Here is a 27,057-nt window from a genome sequence, read left to right as displayed (position 1 = left end):
TCAGATGGGCAAAGTTAGCCTAGATGAGGAATTCATAGAATGTTTTTAGGATAGTTTCTTAGAACAGCATATTCAAGTTTCCCTCTGGGAGTTGAACAGCTCATCATTTACCATCTTCTGTGTATGTTACGTTGTGTACTGAAGACTTGTACTCCAGAACTGGCCACCCCCACCCCCAGATAAACTGTTGATTTGAGATGCCGCTGCAATGTGGAAAAGCGCCCAGGTATGTCCTGTCCACAGAAAGCGGGATAAATCCAACCTGGCCAATTATCACCCCATCAGTCTATTCTCGATCATCAGCAAAGTGATGGAAAGTACCGTCGACTTTGCCATCAAGCAGCAATGGCTCAGTCGTAACCTGCTCACTGACACTCAGTTTGCATTCTGACAGGGCCACTCAGCACCTGACCTCATTACAGCCTTGGTCCAAAGATCTGCACTCAAAAGGTGACATGAGAGTGACTGCCCTTTTCTTAAGGCGGCATTTGGCCAAGTGTGGCATCAATGAGCCCTAGCAAAACTGGAGTCGATGGGGAGGGGCGGGGGGGACTCTCCACTGGTTGGAGTCCTAACCAACAAAAAGAAAGATGGTTGCTGTTTGCTGCAAAAAGACATGTCAAAGCTTTTTGTTTTGCAATCATCAGGACATTTTGCAAGAATACCAATATAGTCTCTTTTAAAAGAACAAATGATCAAATAATAATCAAAGGCAGCAACAAACCCTGGTGGGGCACTGTAACTAAAACAAAAAAGGAAACAAACAGTAAAAGGAAACTTGACAAATCAAACCAAAATATCATTCCCGGGGTGATGATGCACCCAAGCATCCACGGTGCCCACCGATCACGGAAGAAGTATACCAATATAAGGGGAAAACAGCAATTTATACTGTATGAGAAGAGACCACTGATTGGTTGGCTGGCAAGTGGACTCTGTTTGGTAGAGGTGTTGCCATGGGGAATGCACCAATTGATGGTGAGTTACAGTTAACTGCCGAGCATTGTTTGAAGTTTAAAATCAGGCAGCTTGACCCTGATTGGTCAAGGCATTGCCCTGAGGAATGAGTCAGTGGATGGCTATCACTTATTTTGTTTAGCTGAAACAGGCGCAATGTGTGAAAATGTTTTGTCAGCAAAGAGCAGGGCCCTGTGTATTAATATATGTAGCTTCCAGTACACACAAGTATACCACACTGAACCTGACTGACAATCTTAAATTGTTAACATAATTCTTAGTACACTGAGGATTATTTAGCAAATGTTGTCCAGTTGCAGAATCACATCTAATGTTTTGAGTTTTGCAAGCATGGGCTGGTTGATTAGAATCTGTACCTTGCCCACTGCAAACAGTGGCTGAGACATGCTGTTTGATATGATCCACAAGTCTTTGGGACATATGGCCTAATTACCTAGCATCATCACTGGGACTGAAATTCATATACCACGTTACTCATTTGTGAGATAGGCAGAATGTCTTTTTGGCTTGACGGCAGCATCCTGTTAGTGGCGAATACCAGTCGTCTCGCTACTGCAGAGACGCAGCGAGAAACAGCTAGCTTCACCTGTTGTCCAAACTTTTGAGATACCTTGCCCTTCCAGGGTAATCTGAGGCAGACTGGGCATCTCAAAGGAAGGACACTACTTTCCTACCTATTTTCGTGTTATCACAATGATGTGACATGCTTTTGTAATAATTTTTTATTTCATCGGCTGATGAAATGTGTTGAACTGCTTTAAAAAGCAGCAAGCAAGCAAAGACCCTGACTTAAGATGGCTGCCAGACACCACCTGACATCTGGTATTACAAAGTGACCAGTTTCTGGAAGGTTGCAATGTGGATTACAATTGAGACATGCCAAGATATCCTCCTATGGAATTTCACACCTTGTTGATGTCAAGATTTACTTCAAAAGGTGAACTGAAACTGTACTTACCATTTTTATTTCTGTAAAGCTACCTTTCAAGTGGGGACAAAGTCAACCAGAACGATGGCTATCTAAGAGCTGTCCTTCCTTCCTCATCAAGATGGAGGATGGATCATTCAGGATTTAATGGCTGGGACATTAAGGAAACCAATCACCTTGGCCATAAAGCAATAGCCATGGTCTGTCCAGACAGAAGCTAATCAATTGCCTTCTGAAATAATTATGGGAAGAGAAGTCATGTGACCAGAATAACCATTTTGAAATGCCTTTTAAATAGTATCCAAGCTATTAAGAGGAGTCAAGAAGAAATTTACCAATGGAGCAGTAACTCTCACCCCTCTCTAGTTCAAGTCTTTCTCTGATATATTTCAGAAGCCACCTCAGAGATAGGGAATTTCTATCGAAAGGAACCTTGGGTGCAAAAAGTATCAACTTTTGAGAAAGACGGATTGTATTTTAAAAACTGAATGTCTCCAAAAATTGCAGGTTACATTTGCTTCAGCTCCACTGGAATTTCAAGACCACAGTGAGAAATCTGCTTCAGCTCTGGATGCACCAAAGCACGCAAACAGTGAACTCTTTTTTTTAAAATCTTTTAGCATTGAATTTTAATTTGGTCAAAAAGTAACCTCCTATTTATAGTTTTGCATGTTTGTGTTGCTGTTATGAACAATGTATAATTTTAAGTTTAATCAATATATATTTGTATGTTGAGAAAGGAAAATTAGTTTGTTTCACTTAGGTTATTTTAATGAACCTTGGTGCCCGGGAGTCTGGATAGACTTGTGACTAAAAGGTTTCAGGTCTTTTGGTTTTGTTTGTATATATACACATTTTTGACAAGGTCTTACAACCTCTGAAGTTAGAAATGTGTTGAAAGGGGTTAAAAGTTCAATAATTCTGAAAAAATACGCAGTAGAAAAATTTTACTGTTGCCTAACGACAGTGATCCAGGGACATAGACACAGAAAAGGCAGGCTGTTGGGACAGTAGTTAACCGAATAGTCAGCTATAAGACTCAGTAAAGTGATCAGTTTAGCAGATGTGCTGCTAGAAGACTGAGTTTAGAGAACTCATTTGTTTGCATTGCAGTTGGAGAAAGTGGTTTTTAGGTGTCTCAGGTAGAGACATGAATTGGGTGAGAAGCATCAAATGAATGCTCAGGAATTCACTGGAAGAAAAATCCATTTGCATCCGTGCCAAAGTGAGAAGCCTTTGTGTCAAGCTAGTGGTAACTCTTCACTGGTTAATGTGTCTGTCAAGATATTGCTGGAGCAAAAGAAGTATGAATTTGAATCATCATCTTGTTTGTATTGAGATCTACCCAACCTTTTTGTCTGGTGTAATGTAGTTCACTTCTCATTTTAATACATATTTTATTCTTTGTATTAAAAGTTCATCCGCAGACTCCTGTACATTAGTTCAGTAACTTACCTCCACGGTTTCAAAAAAAAGGTTAGGATCTGTAAAGCCGGGTTTCACTCTGGGATCTGACTTGTCCAGTATTAACAACAGCAGGGATCGTAACAGTTGCAAAGGTCAGGACATGGGTTTACCTTTAGAATATCTTTACCTGGGTCGGTTTTTAGCTCAATAAAAACTAACCCCTGTGTGTATTAAATTCAGGAGAACCTGTCACTGATTTATTTGTAATCAGCACTTAAATGGTTAAACACAGACATTGAATTAATACCTTCATCCTTATAATTTACAAAACAAATCTGTTACAATCAAGGAGTAGGAAAGAAAGGGCAAGTCCTGACATATGTACATACAACCTTACAAATTAGGAGCAAGAGTAGGCCACTCAGCCCCTCAAGCTTGCTCTGCCATTCAAGATCATGGCTGATCTAATTGTAACCTTAACCCCACATTTCTGCCTATCCCTGATAACCTTTCACCCCCTTGTTAATCAAGAATCTATCTAGCTCTGCCTTAACAATATTCAAAGACACTGTTTCCACTGCCTTTTGAGGAAGAGAGTGCCAAAAACTCTCTACCCTCAAAATTATCCTCTTTTCCCTTAAATGAGCGACCCCTTATTTTTAAACAGTGACCAGTAGTTCTAGATTCTCTCACATGAGGAAACATCCTCTCCACAACCACCCTGTCAAGATCCTGCAGGATCTTCAAGGTTTCAATCAAGTCACCTCTTACCCTTCTAAATTCCAGTGGATGCAAGCCTAACCTGTCCAGCGTTTCCTCATTAGACAACCCACGCATTTCTGATATTAATCTAGTAAACCTCTGAACTGCTAATGCATTTACATCTTTCCTTAAATAAGGAGGCTAAAACTGTACATGATACTCCAGATGTGGTTTCACCAGTGCCCTGTACAAATGAAGCATAACCTCCATATTTTTGTAATCAATTCCCCTCACAAATGAATAACATTCTATTAGCTTTCTCAATTACTTGCTGTACCTGCATACTTTTAGCCTTTTGTGATTCACGCACTCGGACACCCAGATCCCTCCGAATCTCAGAACTCTGCAATCTCTCACCATTCAGATAATAAGCTTATTATCTATTCTTCCTGCCAAAATGAACAATTTCACATTTGCCCACATTATACTCCATTTGCCAGATCTTTGACCACTCACTTAACCTATCTGTGTCACTCTGTAGCCTCCTTATGTCCTCTTCACAATTTACTTTCCTACCTATTTTGGTGTTATCAGCAAATTTAGCAACCGTTCCTTCGGTCCCTTCATCCAAATCATTTATGTAAATTGTAAAAAGTTGAGGCACCAGCACTAATCCCTGTGGCACACATCCTGCAAACCAGACTGAAGACCCATTTATGCAAACTCTCTGCCTCCTGCTAGCCAATCTTATATCCATGCCAATATATTAACACCTACACCCTGAGTGTTTATTTTCCACAATAACCATTGATGTGGCACTTTATCAAATGCCTTCTGGAAACCTAAGTACAGTATCCACCGGTTGGTTCCCTTTTATTCACAGCACATGTGACTCCTTCAAAGAACTCCAATAAATTGGTTAAGTATGATTTCCCTTTCACAAAACCATGTTGACTCTGCCTGATTGCCTTGGCTTTTTCTAAAGTACCCTGCTTTAACATCTTCATTAATAGCTTCTGGCATTTTCCCTATGACAGATGTTAGGCTAACTGGCCTATAGCTTCCTGTCTCCCTTTTTGAATAAAGGAGTTACATTTGCTATTTTCCAATCTAATGGAACTTTCCCCAAATCTAGGGAATTTTGAAAAATTAGAACCAATGCATCAACTATCTCACTAGGCACTTCTTTCAAGACCTTAGGGTGAAGTCCATTCGGTCCTGGGTGTTTGTCAGCCCGCAGTCCCAACAATTTGCTCAATACCATTTCCCTGGTGATTGTAATCTTCCCAAATTCCTCCCTTCCATTTCCTGATTTGTGGCTATTTCCAGAATGTTACTTGTGACTTCCAGTGAAAACCAAAGCAAAATACCTGTTTAATTCATTTGCCATCTCCCTACTTTCCATTATCAGTTCCCCAGTCATGCTTTCTATAGGACCAACACTCACTTTAACTCTTCTTATTTAAATATGTATAGAAACTCTTACTATGCGTCTTTATATTACTAGCTAGCTTTCTCTCATACTCTAATTTTTCCCTCCTTACTAATGTTTGTCATTATTTGCTGTTCTTTATATTCTTTCCAATCTTCTGATCTGTCACCCATCTTTGCGTAATTATATGTTTTATCTTTAAGTTTGATACAGTCTTTAACTTTTTTAGTTAACCACGAATGGTGGGCCCTCCCCTTGGAATTTTTCTTAATGGAACGTATATATTCTGTGTATTCTAAGATATCCCTTTAAATGTCTGCCACTGAACCTGTATTGACTTATCCCATAACCTCATTTGCCAGTTCGTGCTTTCATGCCCTCATAATTGCCCATATTGAAGTTTAAAACAGTCTTGGACACATTAGTTTCTCCCTCAAAGTGGATGTAAAATTCAATCATATTATGGTCGCTTCTACCTAGGGGTGCCTTCACTGAGGTTATCAATTAATCCTATCTCGTTGCTCAATACCAGGTCTATTGTAGCTGGCTCTCAGGTTGGCTCCAGAACAAGGTGTTCTAAGCAACTATCCCGAATAGATTCTGTGAACTCCTCATCTATGTTACCTTTGCCCATTTGATTTTTCCAGTCTAAATGTAGATTAAAATCCCCATGATTATTGCTGTACCTTTCTGACAAGCTCCCATTATCTCCTCTTCTATACTCTCTTCTACCATGTAATTACAATTAGGGGGCCTGTACACCACTTCCACAAGTGACTTTGTGCCTTTATCATTTCTCATCTCGATCCAAACCGCTTCTACATCCTGATTTCCTGAACTTAGGTCATCCCTCTCTAATGTGCTAATACCATCATTAATTAACAGAGCCACACCACCTTTTCCTAACTTCCTGTCCTTCCTAAATGTCATTACCCTTCAATATTCAGGTCCCAATCTGTCATCCTGTAGCCATTTCTCTTTAGTGGCTATCAGATCATACTTATTTATTTCTATTTGCATTATCAATTCATCTGTCTTGCTTCAAATGCTATGTGTTTACATACAAAGCTTTTAGTTATGTCCTTTTATTACTTTTGTAGTGTCTAGCCTTATCTGCTGGTTTACTCTTAGATTTGTACTCTTTGTCCCTACCTGCCATGGTCTGCTTATCATTTCCCATATTTATACCTTTATCTCTTGCCTTGTCTCTACTCTTCGGTTTACCACACCTACCCAAATTTGATCCCTTGCCCCCACTATTCAGTTTAAAATCCTCTATTTCCCTAGTTATGTAGCTCATGAGGACACCAGCCCCAGCACAGTTCAGGTATAGACTGTCCCAACAGTACAGATCACACTTTCCAGCGTACTGGCGTCAATGCCACACAAACTGGAACACACCTCTCCCACACCAGTCTTTGAGCCATGCATCCATTTCTCTAATCTTATTTGTCCTATGCCAATTTGCACATGGCTCAAGTAATAATCCAGAAATTATTACCTTTGATGTTCTGCTTAATTTGGTGCCTAGCTCCTCATAACTGACTCTGCAGAGAATCCTTCCTCATCCTGCCTATGTTGCTCATACCTACATGGACCACAACCACTGGATCCTCCCCTCCCACTGCAAGTTCCTCTCCAGCCCTGAGCGGGTTAGCCAACCCCTGGCACCAGGCAGGCAACATAGCTGTCTGGACTCTTGCTCTTTGCTGCAGAGAACATTGTCAATCCCCTCACTACACTGTTTCCCTACTACCACTATGTTCTTTTTTGCTCCCCCCAACTTGAATAGTTTCCTGTACCACGGTGCCATGGTCAGTTTGCACATCCACCCTACAGCCCCTGCTTTCATCCAACAAGCTGAGAGAACCTCAAACCTATTGGACAATTGCAGAGGCTCACACTCCTGCACTCTGGGTCCCCTTACCAGCCTCACTCACAGTCACACCTTCCTGTCCCTGACCACTGATAGAAGACCCTATCCTAAGTGGTGTGACTGCCTCCTGGTATAAAACATCCAGGTAACTTTCCCCCTACCTGATGTGTCACAGAGTCTGCAGCTCAACCTCCAGCTCAATGACTCTGAGCCAAATTTCCTCAAGCCGCAAACATGTTTACCCTGGATCACAATGTTATCCAGGAGTTTCCACATACTGCATCTTAATACATCACCTGTCCTGCCTTCCTTTAATGTGTTTTAGATAATTACTTAATTATATTAATCACTTATGTTGCATTATTATTTATTTTATTAACTTTACCTCCAATTTGTGTACTACTTTAAATCTTAGGGATAGAATAGAACTTACCCACTTACCAGATACTCACCATACAGCTAGCTCCTTTCCCTGTAATAGAGCAAGAACCCAATTCTATGGGGTGAGAAAGATAGAAAAAGGAAACAAACACCTTCCCCCACTTCACCAAACTCCCTCACGCACCAAAATCCAAGTCCTCATTCAATTAGCTCAGCTGCACTCTGTTGCCCTGGCTCCACTAAAGAACCCTGAATTTATAGTAAACTGAACTGGGGTGATAGTAACCGGATTCACCCATTGAGCTAATTAACTACTCCGCTCTTACAGCTGAGAGTGAGTTTACTCTGTCTAAATTGCAAGAAAGAAAGAACTTAGCCTGCTTACACAGTACTTTCCAGTTATTGCTAATTACAGACTAGATTAGATTTTAAGAGCAACATTTAAGAACAAAATTAACACTTAAAATTCCCCCTTTCACCAAACTCCAAGGCCAGAATTTTCTGGGTGGCGGAGCCTGCACGTCAGCGCTCAAAATGTCGCGTGAACGTGCCAACGTAAGCGTGCGGCATCACGATATTTCGGTCGGCAGGCGCGCTCAGCAGCGGGGCGTTCGCCCGCCGTTAATTGAAGGCCTCGTTAAGGCCCTTAACTTGCCAAATGTCCAGGATTTTGAGGGGCCTGTGCGAACTTCGGGTCGCAGCATGGGCCCAACGGTTAGGAGATTTTTTAAGAAAACTCATGCAATGTTGGGATATGTGGACTCAGAGGGGTTGTTCATGTTTTACACACAGTTTTAATTGCTGAAAGTGTTTAAAAGTTGCCTGTGTGATTGTTAGCAGTTATCATCGATTTCCAAGAGCTTCTTGTGTACTTTGAAACCAGTCTGCAGACAGTAATCTTTCTCGAGCCTGCAGCTTTCCGGAGGCCTCCGCTTAGTCTGGGGGTATGGGTTCTGACCTCTCCACTGGAGGCAGCTCCCCTGAGGAGGAAGGGAGGGATAGAATAAGGAGGAGGCTAGGACTGGACAATCAGCCTCCAGGGGAGCCACCTTTGGGAGACCAGGCACAAGGGGCGCAGGGCCAAGAGGTTGTCCAAGATGCTAGGGGCCGGGGAAGACGCCATTATCCTGCTGCCAGGGTGCACAGGCAGCCAAGCAGCTACCTCAATATGACTGAGGTGCAGTGGCGAACGTGGCTCCCACTCCCAAGGGAGACAGTCAACTATATCTGTCAGATGATTGGCCCTGAGATCTCCTCTAACTGTGTGGGTGGACACCCCATGCCAGCAGCTCTGAAGCTCGCAGTTGCCCTTCACTTCTGTGCCTCTGGCTCCTTGCAGGGCTCGGTGGGTGATCTTTGCGGTGTCTCCCAATCAGCTGTCCACACTTGTGTCAAGTAGGTTACAGACGCTCTGTTCAAACGGGTTTTGACCTTCATCCACTTACGCTGCGACCAGGCAAGTCAGGCACAGCGCACCAGAGGCTTCGCGGCCATTGCTGGCTTCCCCCGCGTCCAGGCTGCAATAGACTGCACACGTGTGGCCATCAAGGCGCTAGCGGATGAGACCGGTACCTTTGTCAACAGGAAGGGATTCCACTCCATGAACGTGCAGATAGTGTGTGATCACAGGATGCAGATTTTACAAGTCTGCGCAAGGTACCCAGGCAGCTCCCAAGACACCGACATCCTCAGACACTCCCAGGTGCCGGGGCTCTTCAGTGCTCCAGCTCAGCTGGATGGATGGCTGCTGGGTAACAAGGGCTATCCCCTCAAGGTGGCTCATGATGCCACTCCGCCGTCCAAGAACAGAAGCTGAGCAGCGGTACAATAGGAGCCGGGGCACCACAAGGGCTGTGGTGGAGAGAGCCATCGGTCTTCTCAAGATGTGCTTCCGTTGCCTGGACCACTCAGGGGGCGCACTCCAGTTGCCCCCAGATCGCGTCTCTCTAATAGTGGTATTATGCTGCGCTCTGCACAATCTTGCGCTGGAAAGGGGGGATGCAGTTGACAGTGAAGACCTTGATGCCCTGGTTAAGGCTGCACATGATGAATCCAGCAGTGCCTCAGAGGACGAGGAAGCACAGGGCGATGATGAGGGCCACAACGACGACCGGCATTTACACCAAGGAGGCAGGGACACCTGGGACAATTTAATCCAAAGAACCTTCAGCTAGCTCCACACACATGGATCAGCAGGAACAGCATTGCCTGGCGCTTCCACACGTGGCACTTAGGTGTCACATCTTCTACCTGTTCAGCTGCAAATAAGGGCTCAGTACAGAAACATCAATGTCCACTCAAATACTCATGATAAATATGTGAAAAAGAAAAATGCACCACAAACAAAAGATCCTCAGTCATGGTAACAAAGGTGGACTTTATTGTGTCCAAAAGAAAAGCACACAGCACTTTTTTTGCGATAAGAAAAATATGGATCCCTATACTAAGGCCAACACAAAATCACCAGTGACATACCTATGGAGTGCCTAAGGTGCCTTATGCTTACGTTTTCAGGTGCTACTTCTAGGAGCCCCCATCGCTCAGAGTGGCTTGAGAGACAGCCTGCTGACTCTGCTGTCCTATTGGCCTCGATGACCTTGGCGGGCGTCCTCAGGCTCGTGGAGCCTGTGATGGCCCCGCCTGGGAGGGAGTGGCTAGTTCCTGAACTGGCACCTCCCCAGTTGTTGCAGCCTCAATGGAAGAAATGTTGACTGGCAGAGGAGCTGCTGCCCTCATCCGGAGCGCCCTGAGAGGAGCTCGCAGCGACGACAGGCTGCTGCTGCGCCGACGTGAGGTCCCTTTCGACCTCCCTGCAGATGCATGGGCACCGAGTGCTGACGCTTGGTGTCCACAACATCTCCCACATTGGGAATGACCACCCGTGGCCAGTACTGCCGTGCGGGCTTGCAGGTCAGAGCGTATCCCAGTCATAAAATGTTCCATTCGATTGAAGCCCCTCTCGATGAGAGTCGCCAATCTCTCATTGGAGGAAGTCTGAAGCTCTGCCCTGAGGGCCAAACCTTCACGTGCACTCTGCCTGGACTCCTCCGTCGCAGAGAGCAACTGGCGCATTCCCTCATGCAACCCTGCCAGATGCAAACACACTTCCTGCCGCCTGTCCTTTCAGCTGCTTCATTGGGGACAACTCCAGAGGCACGTCATCAGTGCCGGACTCAGCATATGCCTCATCCCCTGCAGCCCTCTGGCTGCTGGAGCCATCGGCACTCTTTGCCCCTACCATCTCTTCCAGCGATTGTGATGTGCCCTCTCCACTGTGGCCCAGGACACTAGCCGAAGGTAAAGTCCCCATCGAGGTGCGTGTGTCTGCGCTGGTGCCTGGCTGACTGAAATGATGTGCCGCAAGTTGCACATGTTGGCCCTCAGGTATGGAGAGGGGGCTGCGGTGTAACTTGCGGCACATCATTTCAGTCAGCCAAGCACCAGCGCAGACACACACACCTCGATGCTGAAATTAACAAGGACAGTGCATCAGTTAGCGTACATTCAGTTCTACCTTTCACCCCTTTCCCCCCCAGCCTCATAAGTCGCTCACCCTTCAAGACCCTCAGGAGAAAAACATTGGTGAGGTGGAAAAGAGTCAAGATGAGCCCCAACCATTAAACGCACATGCAGACAGGCTGGTCAGAGGGCCTCAGGAATGCCACATGGCATGTTCTGAACCATAGGAGTGGGGAGAGTGCCGAGGTACCTGACCTGGGTGCATTGTGGCCTGGATAGTTGCGGGGCTGAGGAAACATCGCAAACAGTTGTGACATTTGCTGTCAATCACAGGAGATTGAGAGGTCACATTATTGGCCTTCATTCCGTAAGGAGGGGCATAGACCGGGCGGGCAGAAGGCAACATTTCCCCTTGGCGCAGGGATGAGTAACGTGGTGGCACTCATCTAAGTTGAGTGCCATAAGGTTCACAGCTGAGGTGCTGAGGACCTTTTGGACAAAGTAATGTGGGGCGCACTGGCTGAAAGGGTGCTGGAGGTCCCAAACCCCCTACGATGAAATAAGTCTTTGGCTGTGCAGCAGCGATCCAATGGCATGTTAGACCATGGTGATAGTGGTCACAAATGGGATAAGGTGACTTTGGAAAGTGGTAGAGACGCGTTTCCTCAAAGGGATGAGGGTCCCTTCTGTATGACCCACACATCAGAATGGCTCAGTCTGTGAATGAGCATTGTTTTAGCATTAACGATTGCAGCAACCATCAGCGGTTTGGATGGTGGGCAGACAGTGGATGGGACGGTGGACCTCAAATACCTGGCCGCTGGACCCCAGCCTCGCCACCCTGGCCTACTGGCTCCTGCCCCGCTCCATGGCCTGCTCTTCAAAGTGTGTGAGGCACTGGACGAGGGCGCACCCACCTCCAGTCCTCTGGTGCTCCCAGGCATTGTGGTGACTTTTTGCCTGCAAAACAGAGAAGAGGATTTATTGGGGCTGCTCGCTCATGTACTCTGCACGCGCACGCTGCACCCCAACCACAGTGGCCCATCTGAGGCCTCCAGTGGCTGCTGTCCACACTACTGGTGATCAGTCCCCAGATGATAGTACGGCTGGTCCCAAACCCCCTCCCCCACCGGGCACCTTGGACACATTCGGCGTCCATCACTTTGAATAGCACACGGGTCTTCGCGCCCATGGCAAAGAGGCGCAACTAGGTGCGGTGCCGATGCCAGCAGATGGCATTGCCCAAAACACCTTGAGGCACCCCTTGCACCATCTTATTACCATCAATATGAGATGTGTTGGAGTTCTGAGTATGAGTCGTGCGGCCTCGCCTACAGGTTGCCCCCAGACTACTCAAATGCCACAAACACCAACATATGCTGCAGGGAGAACCCTTCTTATCAACCACTAAGGCTGATATAAGCATTGTCAGTACACATTTGCCCACCCAGCGTGCGACAGATGCCCTATGCAGTAACGACAGCAAGACATGGTAGGGGGGGCTCAAAGGCTAAGGCTGCCTTCTGGGTCAAATGGCCAAGACAGACATGGTACTCACCCGTCCAGTGCGCAGCAAATCATTGAATCATTTCCTGCACTGGGAGCCAGTGCGGCATACATCATCATGGGCACTTACAGCATCACCCACCTCCTCCCACGCCTGGCTGGTGACATGGGGGGCCCTCCTCCTCCCATCCTCAGGATACAGAATGTGCCAACGGATAGCCACCTCTTGCAGGAGGACAGCAAGGCATGCATCTGAAAATTGGGGGGCACAGTGGCCACCGCTGGCCTCTCCTGCAGCCTCCCTTCCTTTCTCTTTCTCCTCTTTCTCCTCTCTTTCTCTCTTCTTTCTCTCCTCTCTCTTCTTTCTCTCCTCTCTCTTCTTTCTCTCCTCTCTCCTCTTTCTCCCCTCTCCTCTTTCTCCCCTCCCCTCCTCTCTTTCTTTCTCCCCTCCCCTCCTCTCTTTCTTTCTCCCCTCCCCTCCTCTCTTTCTTTCTCCCCTCCCCTCCTCTCTTTCTTTCTCCCCTCCCCTCCTCTCTTTCTTTCTCCCCTCCCCTCCCCTCCTCTCTTTCTCCCCTCCCCTCCCCTCCTCTCTTTCTCCCCTCCCCTCCCCTCCTCTCTTTCTCCCCTCCCCTCCCCTCCTCTCTTTCTCCCCTCCCCTCCCCTCCTCTCTTTCTCCCCTCCCCTCCTCTCTTTCTCCCCTCCCCTCCCCTCCTCTCTTTCTCCCCTCCCCTCCCCTCTTTCTCCCCTCCCCCTCCCCTCCTCTCTTTCTCCCCTCCCCTCCCCTCCTCTCTTTCTCCCCTCCCCTCCCCTCCTCTCTTTCTCCCCTCCCCTCCCCTCCTCTCTTTCTCCCCTCCCCTCCCCTCCTCTCTTTCTCCCCTCCCCTCCCCTCCTCTCTTTCTCCCCTCCCCTCCCCTCCCCTCTTTCTCCCCTCCCCTCCCCTCCCCTCTTTCTCCCCTCCCCTCCCCTCCCCTCCTCGCTTTCTCCCCTCCCCTCCCCTCCTCGCTTTCTCCCCTCCCCTCCCCTCCTCGCTTTCTCCCCTCCCCTCCCCTCCTCGCTTTCTCCCCTCCCCTCCCCTCCTCGCTTTCTCCCCTCCCCTCCCCTCCTCGCTTTCTCCCCTCCCCTCCCCTCCTCGCTTTCTCCCCTCCCCTCCCCTCCTCGCTTTCTCCCCTCCCCTCCCCTCCTCGCTTTCTCCCCTCCCCTCCCCTCCTCGCTTTCTCCCCTCCCCTCCCCTCCTCGCTTTCTCCCCTCCCCTCCCCTCCTCGCTTTCTCCCCTCCTCCCCTCCCCTCCTCGCTTTTCTCCCCTCCCCTCCTCGCTTTCTCCCCTCCCCTCCCCTCCTCGCTTTCTCCCCTCCCCTCCCCTCCTCGCTTTCTCCCCTCCCCTCCCCTCCTCGCTTTCTCCCCTCCCCTCCCCTCCTCGCTTTCTCCCCTCCCCTCCCCTCCTCGCTTTCTCCCCTCCCCTCCCTCCTCGCTTTCTCCCCTCCCCTCCCCTCCTCGCTTTCTCCCCTCCCCTCCCCTCCTCGCTTTCTCCCCTCCCCTCCCCTCCTCGCTTTCTCCCCTCCCCTCCCCTCCTCGCTTTCTCCCCTCCCCTCCCCTCCTCGCTTTCTCCCCTCCCCTCCCCTCCTCGCTTTCTCCCCTCCCCTCCCCTCCTCGCTTTCTCCCTCCCCTCCCCTCCTCGCTTTCTCCCCTCCCCTCCCCTCCTCGCTTTCTCCCCTCCCTTCCCTCCTCGCTTTCTCCCCTCCCCTCCCCTCCTCGCTTTCTCCCCTCCCCTCCCCTCCTCGCTTTCTCCCCTCCCCTCCCCTCCTCGCTTTCCTCCCCTCCCCTCCCCTCCTCGCTTTCTCCCCTCCCCTCCCCTCCTCGCTTTCTCCCCTCCCCTCCCCTCCTCGCTTTCTCCCCTCCCCTCCCCTCCTCGCTTTCTCCCCTCCCCTCCCCTCCTCGCTTTCTCCCCTCCCCTCCCCTCCTCGCTTTCTCCCCTCCCCTCCCCTCCTCGCTTTCTCCCCTCCCCTCCCCTCCTCGCTTTCTCCCCTCCCCTCCCCTCCTCGCTTTCTCCCCTCCCCTCCCCTCCTCGCTTTCTCCCCTCCCCTCCCCTCCTCGCTTTCTCCCCTCCCCTCCCCTCCTCGCTTTCTCCCCTCCCCTCCCCTCCTCGCTTTCTCCCCTCCCCTCCCCTCCTCGCTTTCTCCCCTCCCCTCCCCTCCTCGCTTTCTCCCCTCCCCTCCCCTCCTCGCTTTCTCCCCTCCCCTCCCCTCCTCGCTTTCTCCCCTCCCCTCCCCTCCTCGCTTTCTCCCCTCCCCTCCCCTCCTCGCTTTCTCCCCTCCCCTCCCCTCCTCGCTTTCTCCCCTCCCCTCCCCTCCTCGCTTTCTCCCCTCCCCTCCCCTCCTCGCTTTCTCCCCTCCCCTCCCCTCCTCGCTTTCTCCCCTCCCCTCCCCTCCTCGCTTTCTCCCCTCCCCTCCCCTCCTCGCTTTCTCCCCTCCCCTCCCCTCCTCGCTTTCTCCCCTCCCCTCCCCTCCTCGCTTTCTCCCCTCCCCTCCCCTCCTCGCTTTCTCCCCTCCCCTCCCCTCCTCGCTTTCTCCCCTCCCCTCCCCTCCTCGCTTTCTCCCCTCCCCTCCCCTCCTCGCTTTCTCCCCTCCCCTCCCCTCCTCGCTTTCTCCCCTCCCCTCCCCTCCTCGCTTTCTCCCCTCCCCTCCCCTCCTCGCTTTCTCCCCTCCCCTCCCCTCCTCGCTTTCTCCCCTCCCCTCCCCTCCTCGCTTTCTCCCCTCCCCTCCCCTCCTCGCTTTCTCCCCTCCCCTCCCCTCCTCGCTTTCTCCCCTCCCCTCCCCTCCTCGCTTTCTCCCCTCCCCTCCCCTCCTCGCTTTCTCCCCTCCCCTCCCCTCCTCGCTTTCTCCCCTCCCCTCCCCTCCTCGCTTTCTCCCCTCCCCTCCCCTCCTCGCTTTCTCCCCTCCCCTCCCCTCCTCGCTTTCTCCCCTCCCCTCCCCTCCTCGCTTTCTCCCCTCCCCTCCCCTCCTCGCTTTCTCCCCTCCCCTCCCCTCCTCGCTTTCTCCCTCCCCTCCCCTCCTCGCTTTCTCCCCTCCCCTCCCCTCCTCGCTTTCTCCCCTCCCCTCCTCTCTTCTTCTCTGAGGCTGCATGGCTACTTAATGCCAGATTCTTACTTCAAACGCTCCTTTAATCATTGCTTATGCATAGACATTGACGCGGACTGGTGATAAAAAAAATACACCCATCAATTGTTGCTGTTTGTCCAGGTTTCTTATGAGTGTATCTCTCCAATCTACCTATATTGGTGTCCAGTTGGAATAGATTGGAAGCCAATATAAGTTCAGTCTATTGTAACATACCGTAACAACATTCAGAAAGATACTGATTGGAACCTAGCTCTTTTGAAGCTCATGGTAATTTTCCAATAAAGCATCAACCAGGTGTGTAGCCATGTATTCGCAACCAATGGCTCATCACATAGCAGGCAAACGATGTTATAACTGTCAGGTCATTGGGTCAGGTTAAATGCTGTTTGCCCTATTGTTTACACCATGATACTGCAGGCAAACAAACACAAGCATTCTCATGGAAGTAAAACAGTTATTATTAATGAAAAATGCTTTAAAAGTTCTTTTTCCATAAAGATGGAGCAGTACCTAAAAATTGTGTTCTTTACCCCTGGCTCTGATTTGGAGAATTTTCCCATCCCGCCTGCAGCTGGTTTCATGGTGGGCGGCAGCATAGCATCCAGCGGCAGGCAAAAAGTCGGAAGTCCACTGGCGTAAAAACAGCTTGCAATTCTCCTGATGAATCACAGTGCAGAAGAGGCCCTTCGGCCCATCAAGTCTGCATCGACACGTGAGAAACGCCTGACCTACCTACCTAATGCCATTTACCAGCACATGGCACGTCATAACATTCAAGGCTATGGGCCAAGTGCTCATCCAGGTACTTTTTAAAGGATGTGAGGCAACCTGCTTCCACCGCCCTCCCAGGCAGTGCATTCCAGACCGTCACCACACTCTGGGTAAAAAAGTTTTTCCTCACATCCACCCCCCTAAACCTCCTGCCCCTCACCTTGAACTTATGCCCCCTTGTGACTGACCCTTCAACTAAGGGGAACAGCTGCTCCTTGTCCATGCCCCTCATAATCTTGTACACTCAATCAGGACGCCCCTCAGTCTTCTCTGCTCCAACGAAAACAACCCAGGTCTATCCAACCTCTCTTCCTAACTTAAACGTTTCATCCCAGGCAACATCCTGGTGAATCTCTTCTGCACCCCCTCCAGTGCAATCACATCCTTCCTATAATGTGGTGACCAGAACTGCACACAGTACTCCAGCTGTGGCCTCACCAAGGTTCTATACAACCCTAACATGACCTCCCTACTTTTGTAATCTATGCCTCAATTGATAAAGGCAAGTGTCCCATATGCCTTTTTCACCACCCCACTAACATGCCCCTCCGCCTTCAGAGATCTTATGGACACACATGCCAAGGTCCCTTTGTTCCTCAGAACTTCCTAGTGCCATGCCGTTCATTGAATACTTCCTTGTCAAATTACTCCTTCCAAAGTGTATCACCTCACACTTTTCCGAGTTAAATTCCATCTGCCACTTATCTGCATATTTGACCATCCCGTCTATATCTTCCTGTAGCCCAAGACACTCAACCTCACTGTTAACCACCCGGCCGATCTTTGTGTCATCCGCAAACTTACTAATCCTACTCCCCCCACATAGTCATCTATGTCGTTTATATAAATGACAAATAATAGGGGACCGAGCACAGATCCCTGTGGTACGCCACTGGACACTGTCTTCCAGTCACCAAAGCATGCTTCTGTCATCACCCTCTGCCTCCTACAACTAAGCCAATTTTGAATCCGCTCTTTATACAGGCTGCCGGTTCCCCATTGGAACCGGCAGTCTGAGGCCGCCCGCCCCCGCAAATATTTTCCTGTTCTCCACGGGAGTCACTTACCAACACGGGCCTTAATTGGCTCGCCCGCGGAAAATGGCTGCACAGCCCATTTCTCCAGCGGCAATCGGCTGCCCCGCCTGCCGCCGAGTCGGTCGGTCAGGCCTGCCCAACCGACAAACGGAAAATTCTGCCCCATGTCTTTTTTTTTCTCAACAGTCCCAGCCGGTCTTAACATTATCATCAGCAAATTTAGCAACCATGCATTTGGTCCCTTCATTCAGGTCATTGATATAAATTGTAAATAGTTGAGGCCACCACACTGATGATCCCTCCACTCATCATATCTTGCCAACCCAAATATGACCCATTTATACCTACCCTGTTTCCTGTTAGCTAACCGATTCTCTATCCATGCTAATATGTTACTCGCTATACCAAGAGCTCTTATTTTTGTAGTAACCTTTAATGTAGTGCCTTGTCAAATGCAAAAAATCCTGAGACTGAGGTTATAGTTTACTGGGCAGTAGTGATCACCATGTTGCTATATGATTCTGAGAGTTGGGCAACCTACAGCAGGCATCTGGAGAAGTATCACCAATGGTGCATGTTGTGGCAGGCAGATGGTAAATGCCAAGCTGCCCAAACCCCAGAGGAAAACTTGAAGCAACTGCCACAATTATTTGCAGTTTATACTTATTTTTGAGATGCGGGCTTTGAGTTCAGTAAAAAGAAGGCCACCAAGTCTTATAGGTTTCTTACAAAACTGAATTAAACCTTTTATTAATAGAAGAAATTATTTTAAACACATACATAGATCTACAAATTACTACTATCTATGATAACTCCAAAATTCCCTAATTAATCTAAGCCCCAGTTACACCTTCGTTAAGGCAACAGTGAGACACATAGGTTTAAAAGACCCGGGTAAAGTAACACAATACGCCGAACAGTCGAATTCAAAGTGAGTTTTTCTCAATTTCAGTTCCTTGTAGACAGCAGCTTGAGACTTGGATGCTGGAGGCTTTTCACCTTTGTGTTAGATCTTAGAATGCCTACCTTTACACACAGCTTTTTCTTTTACACATATTTTCCTCTTTGAATGCAAATTCCCATTGTTTCACTATGTCTTTGGACTTTTAACTCTCTAATAATAAAAATCCATCAACGTACCAATTTTACCAGTAATCTTTGGGAAAAATAAAAACACTGTTTCTTAACTTCTCCTGGTTAGGTGAAACATTTCACCCCCTCACTCTTTAGAATTCAAGCTAGTCTGGTTTATTTAAAAATGCAAGTATTCCCTTTACACCTTACATTCTAAAACTTCCCCTATGTTCGCCTACTTAACATCTCAAACCTAGCTTATCTTCTAATACATCAGACTAGCTGCCTTTAATTCAATTAAGTCTCTCTCTCTCTCTCTCTCTCTCTCACACTCACTCTCACATGCACACACACACACACACACACACACCCCCACCCCCCCCACTATTACACTACAATAAATTCCAATAACGTTATGAAAATCATTATATCTTCTTGACAGTGCCTTCGGAAGATTCTCCAAAGTCACTGGACAAGAAAGGCAGTCCAAGAGCTGTGTCCTCTCCCAAACCAGCATACCTAGCATTATGGCACTAATCACTCAAAACCAGCTCCACTGCGTGGGACATGTCGTTCCTAAGCCTGGCGCCAGACACCTGAATCAACTACTCTGCTCTGAACTTGGTCATGGCAAGAAACTCCAATGAGGACAGTGGAAACAATTTAGTGATGGCCTCAAAGCACCCCTGAAGAAGTCAAACATCCCACTGACTCATGGGGATCCCTGGCTTGTGATCAACCAAAATAGAGAAAGTTCATTTGGGAAAGATCGCTCAAACCTCCAAAGAATTCATCTACCTGACCCTTCAAGGACCACCTACCCCCACCACCACCCCCCCCACCCCCCTCCCCCTCTCCTCCCCCCCACCCAATGTGGCAGAATCTGAAGACCATGTCTTCGGCTTATCAGCCATCTCAGAAGTGGGAGCAAGTCATCTCGATCCCAAGGGGCTGCCTAAGAAGTTCTCTAATTAGCATAGCCATCCAATCCCTTATTCCTTCCCTATCTTTTCTAAATATGTTTTCATCGGAATACTTAACTGCCATGTTTCTGTTGCCCCTTGCATCTGGTTCCTCACTATCAGTTGTTGCCCCTTTTTTCCAGATGCTGTGCATATTAATATACAGGTAATTTAGATAATTTTTTATTAATTGCTCATTTTATTTTAAGCCATTCATATGTTCTTAAACCATATTTGTTTCCTGACTTTTTGTTGCCCCTTTTTCTTAACTTGATGTGACCTTTAATCTCAAATTTCTTTTTTTCAAGCTTATGTTATTTCCACAGCCTCTATTCATCTTAGTAGTTTAAAGTCTTATCCATAGCTCTGTTTATCCTTTCCTTGAGGCATTCTGTCTCATTTAAGTTCAGTTGGAGTCTGTCCCAGCAGTACCCTTCCTTCCTGCCCCCAGTACTGGTGACTATAAACTTGATAAAACACCGATATCAGAGATGTTAAGACCTATGTAATACTGTTATATCTGTCAAAGCCATTAAGATGCTTTTAAAGTAAGTGGGGAGGAAAGTACACTGCTAAGGGAAGATGCCTAAGAAGAGACACCAGCCAGAATTACAGTACTCTGCACCAGTATTGTTACAACTGCTGCAACCAACTTAACTATAACATAAACAAATGTGCCAAGGTGATTCACAGAGGCATAATTAGACAAAAGTAGCAGATGAGACAAAAAGAAAGTATTAGAAGGCATTACCAAATGTTGGTCAATGAGGTAAGTTTTAAGGAGAGCTTAAAGGAGGAGAGGAAAGTAGAGACACTCAGGGTTTCATGGAAATTTCCAAAGCGTGGGTTCCAGATAGCTGAAGGCATATGGAAGGGCGGTGTGTTACAATAATACATCATTAATTGTTAGTTTTAGTATTTTGGTATAGTTATTTTGAACTGCAATTAAGTATTAGTAATAAGAATCACATTGACACAAGTATGTTATAGGAATAGCTTTTTTTCCTTTTTATTTGATGAATTTTCCAACTTTTTTCTGAATTACAGGTTTCACATTTCACTTCCATGTCAAGACAGGAAGAGTTTGAAAAAAATAGCAAAACAATAATTCCACTTTTTTCAATCACTTACTTCCTTACAATAACCTTTGCTATTGTAAGTTGTATGAGGTAAAGTAATTTTTTCACTTCAATGTATCAACATATTTTGTTTGCGCAAACTAACACCTATAACCTATTTTAGATTTTATGTCATTTATTTTCAGGCTTGACTGCGTGAGGAATAAGGTCTGGGTTTCTTTTCTGGGTGTCATATCAGCTGGACTCGCTGTTCTAGCTGGCTTTGGACTGTTGCTGCATTGTGGGATGTCATTTGCTATCAATACTGCTAATTCACCCTTTTTGATTCTAGGTCAGTGTCTATGGGTTTTTTTAGTATCATTTAATTTTCAAATCCAATAGAAGTAAGTAATATAAAAATAGTTTGTGATATGAAGATATGGTTTGCCCTAGCAAAGGGTCATATTTTGAAATAATTGAGACCAGGATCAGAATTAATGTAAAAATACAACTTCATATTTATCTTTTGAATTTTGTGCCAATGCATGTATATTTTTATATACAATTTTGGCTTCATTAAAAAGCTGTCATTTATTTAAATACAAATTGAAACAATTGGATGCTATGAGGGAGAGAGTTTAGGAGAAAAAGAAAGGAAACTATGTCAAGTCGGATTGAGAGGGTTCTTGAGTCAGGAGGGGTCATGGGGGGAGTCGGAGTGGGGGTTATCAGTGAGAGTGATGGGGTGGGGGTGGGCAGTTGTATGATTACCCAAGGAAGTAGACTTTGGTGGAGGGGAGATTTTCCATGCCTGCTGGTGACAGGCATGATAGGCGGCATGAGTGGACATTATGACGTGATTGGTTTCACAGTGGCGATGGTCTGCTCAGCTTGCCAACGGCAGGCCGTGTTTCCCTCCATCGGTCATCGGGAACCTCATTGTAATACATCATATCATTATCAGGCCATCCCACCAGTCTCTTGGACCCCCGCTGGCTCGTCCATCCACACTGGCGGGACAGCATGCCAACATGTTTCACAACAGCACAGAGGTGAGGTGCACTTGGCGGCCTGCACTTTGGGTGAACTGGAGGTGAGTGCACAGCAACGTTCTGCAAAGCTTGCCAGGGTCACCTGTTGCTCTGCAGGCTTCAGGGGCACTGGGGGCCAGGGTAAGTGCCGCCCTGCCTCGGAGGTGACTTTTGTAGGTGAGGGGGAGCTGGGGGCAGGGGCAGGTGCAGCCTTGCCTCTGAAGTGACTTGTGAGGGTGAGAGGCAGTGGGGGGTGGCAGGTGCAGCCTTGCCATTGGGGTGACTGATGGTGGGGGGAGGCAATGGCAGTACTGCCATTGAATATAGTGCGCAAGCATTCGGGATAGGGTAAGGTGGGTGAGAGAAGTGGCCACACATTCGGGAAACCTGTAGAAAGTGACCATTCGTCTGCAACTGAGTCAATTCAGGCCCAACCACATTGGTATGATTGGGGTCTGGCTCCTAAGCTTATCTGCCCACTCAGCAGCACAGAGGCATCAAAGTGCTACCAAGTTCTCCAGAGCTCCCCCACCCCGGTATAGACTTCAAGCTCATGAGCACTTTAGTAGACTGCAGAGTAGTTGGACCGCATACATTGTACAATCTCCTCGCTAAAGCTGGCCATGTAGCAGTCTCTGCTGGAAGTGCTCACAGCCCCTTGCAATGTCAGCATCCCAGTTTGGAACAGGTCTCCCCTATGGTTCAAGCTAACAAGGCAGCCATGCAGCGCACTAATCTCTGGCCATCCAAGTGGTGCCCAGCACTCTCCGGGAAGTGTTGAGAGGCCATCACACTTAACCGGGGCAGGTTCTTAGCACACCCATGCTGACCACATATCTCTCTCTTTCATCCTGCAGGAGGAGTACAGAAGGATCATGGAGCCTGGTGAACTAGCTGAATGCCTGATGGCCTACAGAGCACAAAGAAGGCAGGAGAGAGCGACTGAGGCTCCTGGCTGCGCAGAGACAAGAGCAGCAACCTCAGGAAGAAGAGGAAGCTGGGGCTCTTGCACACACAGCCCAAGAGCCGCAGCCCAAGAGCCACAGCGAGCCGTTGCAGGCCTGCGCCTAATGACATCCAGGGTCTATAGAAGTCGCCTTTCATTCCTGCAGATGACTGAGCACCACTTTCGCCGAAGACTGCAAATGTCAACAGAACTGGTTGCTCACATCTGCCCGTTATTGCAGGATTTGGCACCACAGGGACATGGAGGGAATCCAGTGCCTGTGAAAATGACCATGGCACTCAATTTCTGTGCACAGGCTCCTTTTAGGGCTCCACAAGCGATCTCTGTGGAATCTCTCAAGCCTCCACCCACAAATGCCTCCATGAGGCCACGGATGCCATCTTTGCGAGGGCACACAACTTTGTGCATTTTGCCTGGGACCAGGGCAGCCAGGATGCAATAGCGATTGGATTCGCCCAGATCTCAGGTTTCCCACAGGTGCAGGGTGCGATTGACTGCACTCATGTGGCTCACAAATCTCCATCGCAACACACAGTGGGTTACATCAACCACAAGGGCTTCCATTTGCTGAATGTGCAGCTGGTGTGCGACCACCAGAAACGCATCCTGCAGGAGTGTGCACGACGCCTACATTCTCAGTCGGTCACAGATCCCTAACGTCTTCCAGGGCCCACAGAAGCTGTAGGGATGACTCCTCAGGGACAAAGGCTACCCGCAGAGGCCATGGCTGATGACACCCGTGCGGCAGCCTCAGACTGTAGCAGAGCGACGGTAAAATGAAGCTCATGCAGCAGCTCGTACCTTGGTGGAGCAGACCATCGGGATGTTGAAGATGACGTTCCGGTGTCTAGACCAGTCTGGTGGAGCCCTGTAATACAGCCCGCAGAGGGTGTCAAGCATCATCGTCATCTCCTGCGCCCTTTACAACTTGGCACCCCAACAGGGAGACGAGCTGGCTGAGGAGGAGATGGAGGAGCTGCATGGCTCCTCCGATGAGGAGGACACTGACGGGGGTGAGGCTAAGGAGGCCCTCAGAGGGGACGATGACAGGGATGAGGCCCTTGCATTGGCTAGACAAGGCAGGCGCGCTCGACAGGTCCTCATAGCTGCTAGATTTGTGGAGGATAATGACGACATGCAGTGAGGTGACCCCATAGTTCCTCACATCGCATTTGTGGACGTTTGACTCCAGTCTAGCTATGGCAGCGCAAATACCCTCTGCGAGAATGCTCAATACATTTTGGTAGTATTGACAAGCACTAGCGAGGTGCAGGCATCAGTAATGTCTTCGGGGAGTGTGAGGCCGGACCATCACTTTGGTCTGAAGGCTGCACAGGGAAGAGGTCCTGGACTGATACACCTGCCTTTATCTTGTGCAGAAAGGTTTCACGTCTGAGTGACAAGAACACTGCTCATCAGAACAAGGAACCATAGGCAGTGAGACATTCTTGGGAGTTTATTGATAATAGTTAACAGTATGTACATCTCAAAAGAATTAATTCTCCTTAACTGCTCTAACCCTGTCACTACACCTTAGTGCTCCCTGGGCATCCACAGCGGAGGTGGAGGCAGCCTGCTGACTGCGACGCCCTGTCTGTGCTGACTTTGGCGTGCGCCCTCTGGAGGGCCAAGACTTGGAGGGCCCTGGCCTGCTTTCACGGTCCTGCTGTGTAGCAGTGGCATCCTCCTCGGCCTGTGGAGCAGGAGCTGCTGAGGTCACAGGAAGAGGGGAGTTGGATGGGCCAGACACACTCGGAGTCACTTGGATGGTTCCTTTATCATTTTAGCGATAAAATGAGGCCCATTATCACTTGATAAAATCTCTGGTATCCCAAATCTAGGTATGTATTCACGTAACAACAGTTTTGCAACAATAATAGCATCATTTCGTCGGGTGGGATATGCCTCCACCCAGGGTTAGGGTATGGTCTCATTGGCATTTGCGTTGCGGCGCCGGAGGGTGAAGGGTCGGTTAGGAGGGCTGAGTCCAAATTCCGTCTCCGTTGGGAGCGGGATCGGGTTTGTACACCGGTAGTACTATCAGGTTCTGGCGCGCCCCCGTGTGGCGGCGGGGCAGCCGCAGCCAGGGGTTGAGCCTGTTCAGGATCATAATAAGGAGGAGGGGACTGGTAGACAGGCCAGTCCTGTTCGCTGAATTCATCATCGGACGGCTGGGGGCTGCGCGGTTTGCTGCGTGACCAGGATCCTGGATTTCTCTTTTTGGTCAATTTGCTTGCGTTTTTTCTCTCATTCCTGACTCCTTTTCCTCGACTCATCAGCCCATCCCTGCATTTCGTCCTTCCACTGGACGTATGCAGGCCAACCCACTTTCTTCTTACCTAAATTCTCTATCTCCTTTAAAACAGATGCTAAGCGCTCAATTCTATCCCGATTAAAAGTTCCGTCTGGTGGGAAGCTCTCTCCCTTACCTTGAGTCAATTTTACCCAATCAGAAACATGTTGGACACTTTCAGACCCGTAATGGACATACATGTAAGCATTTGGGGTTCCCTTCAAAGGGGGAACCTGCGGTTTCTTTGATGCCATATTACCCATTTTTATTTAATAATATACACAAAAAAAATACACACAAAAAGGCCAGTCTTTGGTGGGTCCCCGACCCCCAGTTTACGACTACAAGGAACCTTCACCAATCAGTTCACTCACACGCTTCCAGGGGTCCTGGACCCCGAGCCGCAATCACACACACACTCAGCATTCCAACTCCGAAGGGCTACCGACCCTGAGCACACACGCACACACTGTTCCAACTCCAGGGACTCCAACCCCAAATACACTAAATCTAGACTCCAGGGACTCCAACCCCACCCTGAGCTTACTGGCCAGACTAATCTCCTAAATATTTAAATAGATGACTTACCCTAAGAGTCAGCCACAGGCAGGCGAAGGCAGATCGCAGGTCAACGAAGCCCAAATGGGGCTGCCGTGGACTGAGGAGTCCTTGAACCGCGAAGTCCTAATGCTGGCGCTCCGTGACCCACCCCTACAGGTTAGTCATCTCAGTGGAACCTCCAAGAAACTGTCGGAGATTAATCACACCAAGGCATCATTTCGTACGTAGAAACCCCATTTATTATTTGTGCACAAGGGAGAACAATACAACGAGAGCTATTGTACTATCTCAAAGCAGAATACACAAACACTTGCTTAAAAGCATTTTACAACCAATCAGTAAATTTTGCACAACTCAATCCACTTATTTGCATAAGTTAATTGCCCAATCCATATTTTAGAAAATTTCCATTCCCACCACAACAGATGCAGTGCTTACACACTTGGTTATCACAACTTTGATTACATTCGGCCTGAGAAAGAACAACATGGTATGTCTCAGGGTTCATCCTACAACAGTGGTCAGACAAGATGGTATTGTTCTTCAAGGTTGCAGTAAGTGGTTTCCCTATTAGCCTAGGCCACCACAGTAAATTAGCATGGATAGAAGATTGGCTAATTAATAGAAGACAGAGAGTTGGGATACAGGGGCATTTTCAGGCAACCTGTAACTAGTGGAGTGTCACAGGGGTCAGTGCTGGAGCCACAATTATTTGCAATATATATTAATGACTTGGATGAGGGAAATGAATGTGCTATAGCCAAGTTTGTGGATGACACAAAAATAGGTGGGAAGGTAAGTGCTGAGGATGACACAAAGAGTCTACAGAGGGATATAGACAGGTTAAGTGAGTGGACAAAAACGTGGCAGATAGAATATAATGTGGGAAAGTGTGAGGTTATGCACTTTGGCAGGAAGAATAGAGGAGCTGAATATTATTTAAATCGAGAAAGACTGATGAAAGCTGCAGCACAGAGGGATTTGGGGGTCCTCGTGCATGAATCCCAAAAAGCTAGCATACAAGTTCAGCAGATAATAGGTAAGGCAAATGGAATGTTGGCCTTTATTTCAAAGGGAATGGCGTATAAAAATAAGGAAGTCTTGCTAAAACTATACATGGCACTAGTTAGACCACACCTAGAATACTGTGAACAGTTTTGGTCCTCTTATCTAAGGAAAGATATACTGGCATTGGAGGCAGCCCAGAGAAGGTTCACTAGGTTGATCCCAAGTATGGAGGGATTTTCTTATGAGGACAGGTTGAGTAGGTTGGGCCTGTATTCATTGGAGTTTAGAAGAATGAGAGGTGACTTTATTGAAACATATAAGATTCTTAGGGGGCTTGACAGGATAGATACTGAGAGGTTGTTTCCCCTTGTGGGACAGTATAGGACCAGAGGGCATAATTTCAGAGTAAGGGGTGCCCATTTGAAACAGAGATGAGGAGGAATTTCTTCTCTGAGGGTAGTCAATGTGAATTCTTTACTGCAGAGGGCTGTAGAGGCTGGGTCATTAAAT

The 27,057-nt window shown here is 48.1% G+C and overlaps 1 protein-coding gene across 1 annotated transcript in view; it reads left to right on the top strand.

The window, feature by feature from the left end:
* LOC144673006 (patched domain-containing protein 3-like) overlaps positions 1-27,057 on the top strand; it is a 79,619-nt gene that overhangs the window by 8,937 nt on the left and 43,625 nt on the right. Inside the window, exons 2-3 of the mRNA XM_078535005.1 lie at positions 20,677-20,798; positions 20,894-21,039. Of these exons, the coding sequence (XP_078391131.1) occupies positions 20,677-20,798; positions 20,894-21,039 (268 nt within the window). The remainder of the gene's footprint in view (positions 1-20,676; positions 20,799-20,893; positions 21,040-27,057) is intronic.

Source organism: Cetorhinus maximus, unplaced genomic scaffold (assembly GCF_964194155.1).
Source record: "Cetorhinus maximus unplaced genomic scaffold, sCetMax3.hap1.1 HAP1_SCAFFOLD_196, whole genome shotgun sequence".
Lineage (NCBI taxonomy): Eukaryota > Metazoa > Chordata > Chondrichthyes > Lamniformes > Cetorhinidae > Cetorhinus > Cetorhinus maximus.
Note: the sequence above shows the minus strand (reverse complement) of the source record. Positions and strands in the feature narration are given on the sequence as shown.